The following is a 12406-nucleotide window of genomic DNA, read 5'->3' as shown; positions in this document are numbered from 1 at the left end:
GTTTTTACTGTGGGGAAAGGAAACGTGGCATAAGCTGAGTAGTTTTATCTGAAATAAGCTAACTGGCTTGAAAGCACCGTGACAAAATGGTTCCAGCACTATTCACTACATTCAGAACAAATTTAGCCTCTGTTCTCACAATACTGCTGCTCTTTTTTCTGGGTTAGATGGTAACTTGGTGGTCATGAAGCTACAACAATTTCTGAAAAATTCCCTGTTGCCACCCCCTTCATGAGATGTGCCCAAACTTTGTTTACTTCAAAATTAGGAGTTACTTCAGTCCTAATCACTGGAAGAACTGCCTAAGCCAGGTGGCCTATTTCATAAAAATGTTGTTTTTCATGACAAGAAAGCTCATGCAGCGTGACCTGTGTATTTATTACCTGTGAGGACACTCTGGATAAGATCTTCTGTCTTTGCAGGTGCTTTCACAGAACCTAGAGTAAAAGAGATGTTTCATTTCAGTTCATTTAAAACAACAGCCATGACTGTGCTGCTTGGCTGAGTGTTAGAACATGGCAGGTGACACAGGACACGCCCTGATACGGGCAGATTTTAATCACTGGAGAAAACACATCTTTTGAGCAGGAGAGGAGCATGAAAACATCAACCCTCTGGCCCAAGACAGAAAGGTGACCTTCCAAAAGCCCACCTGAGCTGTGCTGTGTGACTGATAAGGAGGATGAACCCCTGTTACCACTCACACCAGTCATTTGAGTGGCATTAGGCTGACAGTACAAAAAAACCCCAGCACATTTTCTTGCTTGTAAAGAATTTCAGTTTCACCACTAAAGTAACTGTTAAGTAGAAGATATTTGTATATTTGAAGCAGAGAAAAGCGGTGGGAAAGTTTCTACCTATTTTAGACAAACAAAACAAACACCACAAGTTCCCATCTTTGTTCTTTAAACACAGAGCACTTGAAAAATTATCACCCAGACTAATTTAGAAAAGATGGGACTTTTTGTCTCTTTTCCTTTGTTTTGTTGCTTGTTGTTTTTTACCTGGTGCTGGCTGGCTGTGGACAACCTGAGTAGCTGGTTTCGGCGTGAGGGAGGCAGTGAAATTTACCCCATTTTCTGCTGGTGCTGGCCTGGGTTCACTGTTAGCTTCAGACGGTGCATCCCCGTGGTCAATCTGAAATCACAGCACAATTCACATTATTCTTCCCAGCTAACAGACTTCGTTTATTTGCAGGTCCAGTTTAGCTTGGTTTTTAAATGCAAAATTCTGCAAATGCTGTATCTAAAAATCATTCCAAAATAAAACAACGGAAGAAGACATCCTTAAGAGCTGTGGTAACCCAGGTGGCTCATTTGTGCAGGGTAAATTTCAAGAAGAAATGGAGCATGCATTATTCTGAAAAAGTATTTGAAGCAGATATAACTCATCAGGGACATTTTTTAGTGCAACATATATTAGGTGCACCAGATGTGAAGGCTGTATTGCAGTGGAGAGCCATAAAATCTTTCTAGAAATAATGTAGGTGCTGGCAGGAGAATGCTCCTCAAATCCCTGCTGTGACCAAAATGTGTACATGAGATTACTTTTGAATTTCACAGATACACCCAGCAGCACCATTCTTCACCATTCTCACAGAACAGGCACGTCCTTCTGCCTCCCAAGATCTCACACTCCTGTAAGCACAGATGTAAACAGTACCTCCATTCTGCTGCATGAACACATCTGGGGCATCCAAACACTGAAGCATTTCCACAATCTTTCCCTCCTCTCCAGTCTCCTAAAGGCTCAGGCTTGCAGTGTGCACTGCACTGCACTCTGAACATCTGAAATTGTCCCTGTGACCATCAGGATTTAAGCAGGCACCCGGCACTCAGCAAACAGAAGGTCATTCAGAGCAATTTTTATTTTGAAATGCTTTGGAAATGTTTCCGTTTCCTGCTGTCCCTGCCAGGGGCTGGTTGCCATGGTGTCTCAGGGAAGTTTTGGATTTGTTCCTTCAGCTGCTTCCCTCTCCTTCTTTGATGGTAATCACATTACATGAAGAGGCAGGATAGCACAGTTGGTTTTTTATTTTTGCCCCACGATTACTCCACGTTTGCCAAACATCAGCCTGTGCTGCATCAATAGAGGCAGAATGGATTTTGGTCCAACTGTTCTGTGCTGCTGCTGCTGGCTTCCCTCAGCCTGGCCCTGGCACTGCCCTGGGCACTGCAGCACCATTCCTGTCTCAGCTCTTCCTACCAGAGTTACAGGAGGCAGATACTGTAGGCAGAGACATGATGCAGCTGAAAAGCAGTGCCAACAACTTCATTTACACCAAGCAGGAATGACTGCTGTAAAATCCAGAAAAACCTCATTTAGCCAACATTCCTAACAGAGGAACAATGTGACAGCAAAAGCTGTAGCTGTGATAAACACACACAGATGTGCTTATCCTCACAGCTCTCCTCAGGCTGCAGCTCATTCGTTTAATACAAACAATCTTTGCTACACACATCATCAACATTTAATGCAAACGAAGCCAGAATTCCTAACTCCTGGCAGCTCTGTGCCCCTCTGCATTGGAGGTGGGTATTACCTTCTTCTGAGACCTGGTTTTTGTGTGCTCTGAAATGCTGCATCACACCTTGTTGAGGAACTATTAATATAACCTGTCACTTTGGGACATAAAACATCTGTTTGCAGAAACTGAAGCAGAAATGTGAGGCAGGAGCATAAAGTGAATAAGGAATAATTTTCACTACATCAAGCAATCTAATCTCATTAAAAAGCACTTTTTCTTCCCATAATTCATCACACTGTGTTAAAAGAATGCTAAAATAAATCCTTAAAAAAAGGATTTTTCCTTTTAGGCTGTTTTTAAAACATGGTGTAATCCAGCCTCTTAATTTACAGTTTTAATATTCACATAAACTGGTTTCAATTTCACATTGCCATGTCTATTGCAACACAGTGCATTTACTGAGTAGAGAGATCCATACCCATAGAGGACTCTATCTATGTCTATTTTTATTTCTGCAGAGAAAAGGAGCTATTTCGGACTGGGATTAGCTCTTACCAAGGAATTCTCTGCAATTCCTTCGGGTTGTTCCTCCTGCGTGTAAAGGACACTTGGCAGGGGAAGAGAGGGCAACCTTCATACCTGCAAGCTCTTAGAGATTCACAATGAGATCACTGAAAGGTGCAAAACTCACACTGCAGGCATTCCTCTCCCCAAAACCAGCTCTGCTCAGGCCAGGCTGGAAGGCAAGAGCTGACCAAGGGCAGTACAGGCAGGAACTCCTGGCACGGTCACAAAGGGAACTTTGTAAATAAATGCAGAGAAGAGGCTGGGACCTCAGTCAGTTCTTCAGCACTCCTTGTTCATGTGATTGCACTGACCATCAACAGACAAGGCAATGTGGAGCCTGAAGAAAAGCTGATTTCTTGGTTTAAAACAATTCACTCTTGTTCTGGGAGGAGCCTGTGGAACTTCCCACTGAGGTTGGCTTTAAACTTCTACAGCAAGGAGAGCAAAGCTAAAACCTCTCAGTTTTCCTCTGACAGCTGCTCAGACCAGAAATGTGTGTGAGGGGAAGGAGAGAGGAGTGGGGAGCAGAATCTGTGCTGGGAGACAGCTCAGCTTTGCACACAATCAGTTCTAGTGAAATAAAAAAGTAAAGCTGAACCTGGGCATTGGGAATGGGAACCCAGGTGCAATCAATGCTCCTTTCTGGCAAACACACTTGGGTTTGTTCAGCTGTGTTGCCAGTGAATGTACTTGCAATTATGGATTGCTGTAATTGCTGTGGGCCAAAAAAAGTGAAGAAAACAGACTCACAGATGAGGAAAATGTTATCATCACAAAACATGGTCAGGGAATTCCAGATTTCCAAATACAGACCGAAATTCCTCCCCCAAAAAGTGCCTTTAAAGTAGAAGATAACTATGGTGAATTCAGATTGACATTTACAGTGGCAGTTTTGTCCCTTGGTGCTGCAGCTAACTCAACCATTACACATTTTTAGCAAACAGACCACAATCATTACAGTTTTCTTTTACAAAAATATTTCTGCGCTGCTCCAAAACAACCTCCTTTATCCTGTGAGCCTCCAAGCTCCTTGACAGTCATCTCTCCTTCCACTTGCTGCAGAAGATACTCTATGACAAGAATTTTTCTAACTAACAATAAGCCTGTATACCAGGAAAATCTGTAGTTTTTCAAAAGTAAAAATGACCTCTAAGGTATTTAAAGGATTCTGTTAAAAAAAGGCTTTGCTATTAATATAGAATCTCATGTGTAGCGTGTCCTAGATAAATGCCTAAGATGCTATTGAGCATTTCAGTGTCCTCATTCAGCAGAGCTGGTGACACTGCACACAGAGTGAAGTGCTGGCTACTGAATTGAAATGACTTTCACTCCTCTGGTCTGCTTTGGGGATGTATTCTTGGCTACAAAATCTAGTTCAGCCAGGTTTTGCACTTCTGAGAATTGCAGAAGGCAGGCCCCAGAGCAGAGGGCAGTTTAGGATTGAAAAGCATTTCTGTCTTTGCAGGAGACTTGCTGAGAGCCTTTTGATCACTTGGTGTGCACAGCCCCTGGCACAGCCACCTCTGACAGACAAAGCTGATGTTCCCAGCACTGCTAGAGGCCCCAGTGTCTGGAACAGAATGTTTGAACATGCAGGGTCCATCAGGAACCAGATGTGAACTCTGTTATACTCATTTGGGTGCATAATACCTTCAATTATACAGAAACTTACAGAACCTTTTTACCTTTACAGAATAAAAAGGTTCACAGGTTAGTCTGCAGGTAACCATAGATATCCAGATATTAACAACTAAAACTGGGGCTCCCACAGCTTTCAGCTGAGCTCCAATAGGCCCATTTATTTACTCCATGGCCTCCTCCCTCTTCATTTCCAACAGCTATGAAGGGCTGAACTCCAGAGGCCCCTTCCCAGTTATTGTAGGATTACCCTGCTCTCTTCAGGACATGTTTGCTCACAGAGAATCTACAGAGACATTGTAATCTGAGATACACAAATGTTTCTCAGCAGAGTGACCTCTCCAGAGACGGTCTGAAACTCTCTGCAATTTGTAACATTTTCAGGAAGAACTCCTGACAGAGCTGTCTTTTTTTGCAAGGGGAGCCAGCAGCACACTGGGAAACAACAGGCATTGTGTCACAAAGATTTCAGCTGCACAACACACAAATGACACAGCTCTTCTGTCTCTCACCTCTGGGCAGCACCTGCTCAGTGCTTTTGGTGCAAGCACACTCCCAGGGCAGTGCTGGGGTGTCCTGTGCCCCAGCCTTCCTCAGGTGACATGTTTCCAGGTGTTCCCATAATCAGCACGTACAATTCCCTGGGATTTCCAGTGTCTGCCTTCCTAAGCAAAGTAGGTGCTTTTAAATACCACAGCATGATCTCCAGAGACTGAGAAAGCTCCCTTACCTCTTTCTTGACCTCTTCCTCATCTTCCAGAGTCAGGGCAGCCAGCTGCTTGGCTCTCTGCTCCATCAAGTTCACGTATCTGATTGGGTTGGATAAGGCCTCAATCACATCTGGGAACAAGGCAAACACTTCAGTTTCAAAGCCAGGGTTTAAGGACAAGGCAGAACAGTGTTTTTCCCTGAAGATGGTCTTTCACTGCCTGGCATTTAAACCCCCCCTGTTCAGAGGCAATGCCAAAACACAGTTCTCTCCCTGGAGCATGGCACTTTGCCCAAGGAACAATCACATCCTCGTGTGTCCTGCATGCAAAGTTTCACTTGAGTTCCAGTGCCTGGGCTATTCCTCCTTTGCAGGCTGCTGAGAACAAGAGTTGGCCCTAACCCTAAGCCTCAGGCAAGGTGCTGTAAATCAGGCCATCTCCTAGTGAGGAGACACTGATCCACCAGATGCAGATCTCTGCTCACAGGACTGTTATCCCAGCCTGGCAAGCCCTCCACACCCCATGCATTTTGTGTTTCAATTAGCCTTGAATTCCCCAGCAAGAAAACTCCCTGAATAATTCAGAGTTACCTGCATAAGTGTCAGGGACATAGTCTTTGACCTCGATGTACACAAAGAGAGCTGGCAGTGTCAGAGGCTGGTTCCTCTCATTCCTCAAGCAGATGTAGTGATAGCCTGCAAAGTAAGGAACAACCAGTTCACAGCAGAAACCCTTCCACAGGCATTTCCAATGCACCTCTGCTATATTTGTTATTTTGAGTGTGGTGCCAACTGAGCAGGCAGCTCCAGGGACTTCGGGAGGGGAAGGTTTACCTGAAGGGCTTCAGGGAGAACTGCACAGACTGCTGGAAAGCCATGTGGCACTGCAGCTCAAAATGGTATTTTCTGTTTATTCTTACATATGTGATTGAGGATAAAAATGGTAATTTATTTACATTTTTCATGCATTCTGGTTTAGTACCTATGTCTGGATTTTTTTAGTTTAGTACATCTCATTTAATTTTCAAAAGTGACCCTGGTAGTACTGAGCAACCTGAACAGCCAAATAAACTGAGATGTAACAGCCCATCCACACACAGCATCTAATTAAAAAATATATTCAGTGTGGCATGATGGCCACAGTGTGTTTGTAAAAAGAGAAATTCCAGGCTGATCTGAAAGCTGGCTGTCCAGCCTCTGACCGATCACCTTGTGGCACTGAGTGCCACGTCCAGCTTGGGAGCCACACGTGTGACAGGTGCCAGGATCCAAGGCAGGAGCAGGATGCATTTACCTGGGGCAATCCTCACCTGGCTGATGTAAGCAACTCTCTCTCCAAGCAAAGGCTAAATCCTTGCTTTGGGAATAGTGACAAGCCTGTGGATTTATGTGACAGCATGGTGTAACTTTCAGTAGCATCTCAGAAAAGAGAGACATGAAATATTACAAAGGATTCTCAGCTCCCTCAGCCTGCTCCAGCCAGATTTGAGCAGGGACACAAACTCAGCCCAGCAGGCTGCTCTCCACCACTGCTGTAAAGTGATCATGGCTGGAGCCAAAAGCACAGAGAACGGCCTGGGGGGAGCAGCGCTGGGAAGATTCCACTTGCCAGAAGAGGGGAATCCTTCCCATCCCCTTCTCCTCTCCAGTCACCCACCCACCTTCCTCTGGCACTCAGCAGATCCTCCAGGAGACAGCTCCATCCAGCCAGCAGAAAATGCAGCTGGCATAAAAACTGGACTGACAAACTAAGTTTGCTCATGAAAAAGGTGTGGAGATTATTCCTCAGGAGTAATTTGGCCAGCTGTCAGAGGTGGGGACGTGTGAGTTTTGTGCTGGATAAGGCACAGGGCCTACAGAGACACTTTTCCTTTTCCAGTGAGTAAAGCTGGGAGCACACTCGTGGCCCATATGCTTGCCCTAATTCAGTTTCCTCCCCTGGCTGGGAGATCTGGCACTGAATCTGAGCACTTCCCTTGCTCAGACTGCCAGGGTCACTGCCTCTTTCTGAAACAGGATCTCCAACAAGACTCTGGCCTGGAAAATGTGGCCAGAGTTGTCACACAGGGTAATTTTCATTGAAGTGGCCATTAACTATAGTAGAAATAATGTGATTTAAGAGAAGCCAATAATGATTTTTCTTTTAATTTTCAGCAGTGAGGATGAAAGTAATTTTGGATTGCTTTAAAGGTATTACACAGATATAAAAGCTGGCATACAGGTCAGTCTTTCATGTGTGCAGAAATCACATTGAGAGGAGCAGGTTTTACTTTCATTCCCAGCCACATCCCATTCTCACAAAGATAACATCAAAATTTGGCTGTTGCTGCTCTCTCTCCTCTTCAAAGTGTGCAATTGCCCTTTTCAGCATAAACCTGTGAGCATGAAATTGGTGTACTGGAGAGAAGGAAGTGCCAACTATGCCTCCAATGCTTTAATCCATTGCTTTTCCTGGATGGTGAAAAATTTCGATTTCTGATGAAATATGGCAGTTTTGTTTCTCGAGTCCTCATTTGCTGTGAGGCTGCTGAGTGGCTGCTGATTTGGAGCAGTTGAGATTCTGCCTGGCTGTCTCTTTTCAGCACACAATGTCTGTGTGGATGGGGAGAAAGCTTTTACCTGGTCGGATTGCTGAGACTGGCAGTATCCGATGGCCAATGAATTTCCCTCCTTCTTCATACACTGCTAACCTCAAACAGGCCAGGGAGGGCAAAACCACCTGGAAGGCAATATTATTGCATTGTTAACCTTCATCTGAGTGATGCAGCTCCTTCCATAGAACACGTGCTAAAGTTTATCTAGTCGTTGGAAGGAAAAAACAAAAAGAAAACACTAAAAAAAGCTTCTCTGATTTATTTTCAACTTCTAAAAATAGTAGCCTGTGCTTCTCTGAGCACAGGGGCAGTCAGGCAGGATCGTTAGCTAAATACAGAAATGAAGTACACTAATTAGAAGTTCATTACAGAAGAAAAATGCTAGTGATGTTTCCAAACTTAAGCTCTGGCAGGCTGCCAAAGGAAAGCCATTCAGAAGGCCAAATTATTCAGGGAAAAGAGCACTGCTGCAAGTACCAAGTGTCTAAACACCCTTGAGCTACACTTGCTGAGAGAAAACCAAAAGAAACTGTTTTCCAGGCACCTGGACTGGGGATGTGCTTAACCCAGGTGCTCAGTGAGCACAACCCAGAGGCTCTGCTCAAATCCTGGCTGCATTTTGGTGAAATGCAAAGTGCAATACAACACCCACGTTGCACGGTGCTCAGTGTCCTCTGCCACCTTAGAACTAGGAGAACTGAGTCTGAGCAATACCCAGACCCAATTCTCAGCTGCATGAGCAGCTCAGAAGGTGAAGTCTCCTCTCAGGTGGATGGATTTGTGTTCATCACCCAGGCAGTGACTCTTTAGCCCAATCTAGCAGGGCCAGCAGGCTGCTCTGGCTGTGCCAGCTCAGCCAGCCCCATGGAGCTGTTCCCACTGTCCTGCTGCTGCCAGGCTCCCAGGAGGGCTGCTCAGCCAGGGCACAGTGCCAGGGCAGTGCCCTGCTGCAGGGATCTGTGCCTGCTGCCCCTCCATGCCACGGCTGCTGCTTCCAGCTGTGCCACCCAAACCACCCAGGGCACTCCAGACTCACTGCTTTTAGCAGCAGCTGCCAAAGCCCAGCAGGAGCAGCTGAACTGTGAAATACCTACTCAAAATCTCCTTTTCCTGCTTTCTAACAAGCGCAAAGTTTCAGTAAGCCACGGAAAGACCCCACTGGACAGGGATTAAAACAAGCACAATTCCTTTTTGGGAAGCAAGTGTTTCACCAACCTTCTTGAACACTATGGCTTCCTCCTCCCAGACTGGGTTCACTGCGTTGCCTTGGGAGGTCTTGGTCTTCAGAGCTTTCCTCCTGGTATCCACAGGCAGCCCAAACATGTCCACCTCCACATAGGTACCGACTTTTTTATCAGAGAGGAACTGACCTGAAATGATCTAAAGCCAAAGAAGCATTCTCAGAGATGGCTGTGGTGGATTAGGAAATGAGTGGCTGCAATGCAGATGCATAGCTCTCATTAATGATCAGGTAGTGAGCATTTAAAATAGAACCAAAACAACACTAAGCCCACAATAAACAGGAAAAAACTCTAATATTTAACTGCAGACACAAAAAACCAGCTTGTGGGGCCTGGTTTCCTGTGACCCTGTGGTCCTGAATTCCCCTATGAGCAATAATGTGGTTGAGACCAGGCTGCTGCCCTTCCCTCAGCAGGAATACTCATTTGGATCTCCTCCTCAATCTGTATGCCCAGTTCCTGAGAACTCTTAATTCTATCTAGTCTCAACAACAGGTTCAAAAAATGCTTGAAAAAACAGAGGTTTAAATGGCATAGAAATTATATATATGCTTTAAGCTGTGAGGCAGAAAACAACCTTAAAAGTTTGTCTTCTAATAAAGGCTCTTCACAGAGGAGTTTTGATATGAAAATAAAATTGTAAAACAGCTGATCTTCCCCAGTTCTTATTTTTAACTGGCAGCAGAACGCTCCGATTGAAAAAGTGGAATAAAGGTCTGCAGTTACTTCAGAAAGCTGAAGAGGCACAGGAGTGTGCAGCAGTGCACCTTAACAAACTGAGGCTTGCCTAGAGCACATCTCACAGTGCCAGCTGTGCCTGTGTGAGCAGTGCCAGTGACCAGCAGAGCTCCTGCATGCCCATCCCCGGGCCAGAGCTGTGCCTCCCCGAGAGCTGCTGAGTGCTCCACCTCCATTTGCTCTAACTGCACCAGAAAGTGCCTCTAAAGGCACAGGAGGTGCCTGAAAGCTTCCAGGAGTGCAGGTGACCCCCACATCCTCTGCTATTGCTGTGCTTATCAGCAGATATTCCTTCACCCACATCCCTCCCAGCAGGCCCTGCTGCTCTCCTGCCTGCACAGGATACACTTCACTTTTCCCTCAGTGAAAACAGGAGGATATTTTTTTATAGAGATGGACTCCAACACAGAGGCTGTTCTAAGGGATGAGCCCATTAAAGGAGCAGCAGGACTCCAGGAAGTTTGTGGTTTTATAGCTGAGATGTAGAAGTGAATTCACCAAGTGAATTTGTCCCCCTGTCACAGCCAATGCAATCTATGCCCTTGAACACTTATGCAGGTCACTCTCCATCTGCAGATTCCTGGCAGTCCCTGAACTTCATTAGAGGTCCTTAAAAAGGAACAAGGAAAACCAAGCTGGCAATGAATTGCAGCTGACATTTATGGTTCCACAGTTCTGCTGGAGAACTTTCAGAAAACCAGGGAAATTTATTTATACCAAGCATGGAGTGTTCTAGCTATTCCAGTCCAACCTCCCACTTCACAACAGCCTGTTTTAAATCCTGCCCTTTGTTTCTAAAAACACAGCGAAACTGCTCCTAAATCCATACACCTCCCAGTTCTGTGATTTTGTAATTACTTCTATGGCAAAGAATACATACAATAAAAATACACTGATTTCTCCTACAATGCAAAATGCGAGGCAGAATTTAAAAATTAAATGTCGCTCCATGAAATTCAATTAATTTTATTTTCCTGGCTTAGTATAGCAATTTTCAAGGTCCCTTCAGCACAGAAATATAAATATATGCTCTGGCATTGCCATGGGAGCACTTCCACCAGCTACACACATACCTTGACAGACAGAGTGTTGGCCACTATTCCATCCACTATGCCCTCAGTAAATGGATCAAAGTGCTTGTCTGGCCTTCTCATGAATTCTGGCTTTAACCTGTAGCCACTCTTGCCATTGTACTCGTACATTCCCATGTTTATTTGCATAGACAAATCTGGGTGTGAAAAATATTGGAAAGAGTTATCTTCTGGAGAGATAATAATTTCAAAAAGCAATAATAAAATTTTTAGAAATGACTGTAGTTTCATACTGACTGTAAGAGAAACAGTACAAACCTGGGTTTAACACTTTAATTAGCAGCTCTCTGGTATACTTTAACCCCTAGACAATTTCTGACAAGTACAACCTTTCCCAGCAGTCAGCAGGGAGAAGTGGCCACGTGCAGCTCCCCAAAGGCAGAGAAGAAGCACTTACCCACAGTTTGGAAGTTGAGGGCGACCATCTGGCAGCCAGCATTCCAGAAGACTTGGGGCATGTAGTTGGAGGAGTCCACTCGTGTTCCCTTGGGGTAAATCCTGCTCAGCTGCATTTTGTTGTACCTGCAGGGAGCAGTTAAGGTGCAGAACACGTGACAAGAATCCCCTGGCAAGTGAGAAGTGCAGCTGCAGGGTTAAACACAGGTAATTCTTTCCAGAATGACCACGGGGTCCTCACTGGATTTCTGCAAGCATCACGCTTCCAGATGTGCAGTTTTGTAGGAGATCTGATAAATATGGGGCAATTAAAGGTGCTGCTTGTTCCTGCACACTCAGAACAAGCAGGGAAAGAGCACAGGCAGATGCATTAGGAAGATCACATTCATAAAATTCCATTTATCTTTACATTCCTACTTTGGGATTTCTCTAGGATTACATTTACAGCTGGTTGCAAACAGTGAATATTCCTCTGGAGCAGGGAGAGGTGTTCAGTTAAAAAATGGTTTTCTGCAATGCCATTAGAATTGGCCTCTAGATGGACAGAAATGACAAGTGTACACATCTTATGGCTGAGTCTACAAATCTCTGAGATGAGAATGTGCTGCAGGCAATCCTTGGAAGGAGCTTTTCATTAATCTCCTTTGAGGCACTGTTTCATCTGTTTATCTATTTTACTTCATTCTTAACTGCAGCCATGAGGAGAGATACTGAGAAACATCAAAAGGTCTAACCAGAATGTTCCTTAGCTTTTCTTTAGAAGTTATAAAAATAAAAAAAAAAAGAGAAATTGTGTGGCAATAAATCAATAGAGGTATGATGGCAAAGCAAGTGTTCTCTTGTGACTTTGCAAAAAAGTCAGCCACATTTTGACAATTGGCTCACCATAATTCTTACCACTCCATATAGGATGATAAATTTAACAATCAGAATTAGGTCTTCAATATGTCATTTATGCCTATTCC

The 12406-nt window shown here is 44.6% G+C and overlaps 1 protein-coding gene across 3 annotated transcripts in view; it reads right to left on the bottom strand.

Moving 5' to 3' along the window:
* The window catches only part of PLCB1 (phospholipase C beta 1), a 334392-nt gene that overhangs the window by 64845 nt on the left and 257141 nt on the right, over positions 1-12406 (bottom strand). For all 3 annotated transcript variants that reach the window (XM_039716849.1, XM_039716851.1, XM_039716850.1), the window contains exons 18-25: positions 11443-11567; positions 11028-11182; positions 9191-9355; positions 8001-8100; positions 5973-6077; positions 5403-5512; positions 1005-1137; positions 384-437 (exon numbers count right to left, since the gene is read on the bottom strand). In XM_039716849.1, the coding sequence (XP_039572783.1) occupies positions 384-437; positions 1005-1137; positions 5403-5512; positions 5973-6077; positions 8001-8100; positions 9191-9355; positions 11028-11182; positions 11443-11567 (947 nt within the window). The remainder of the gene's footprint in view (positions 1-383; positions 438-1004; positions 1138-5402; positions 5513-5972; positions 6078-8000; positions 8101-9190; positions 9356-11027; positions 11183-11442; positions 11568-12406) is intronic.

The sequence above is a fragment of the Passer montanus genome, unplaced genomic scaffold, assembly GCF_014805655.1.
Source record: "Passer montanus isolate IOZ18808 unplaced genomic scaffold, ASM1480565v1 scaffold37, whole genome shotgun sequence".
In the NCBI taxonomy this organism is placed as follows: domain Eukaryota; kingdom Metazoa; phylum Chordata; class Aves; order Passeriformes; family Passeridae; genus Passer; species Passer montanus.
The sequence above is the reverse complement of the archived record's forward strand: the minus strand, read 5'-3'. Positions and strand labels throughout refer to the sequence as shown.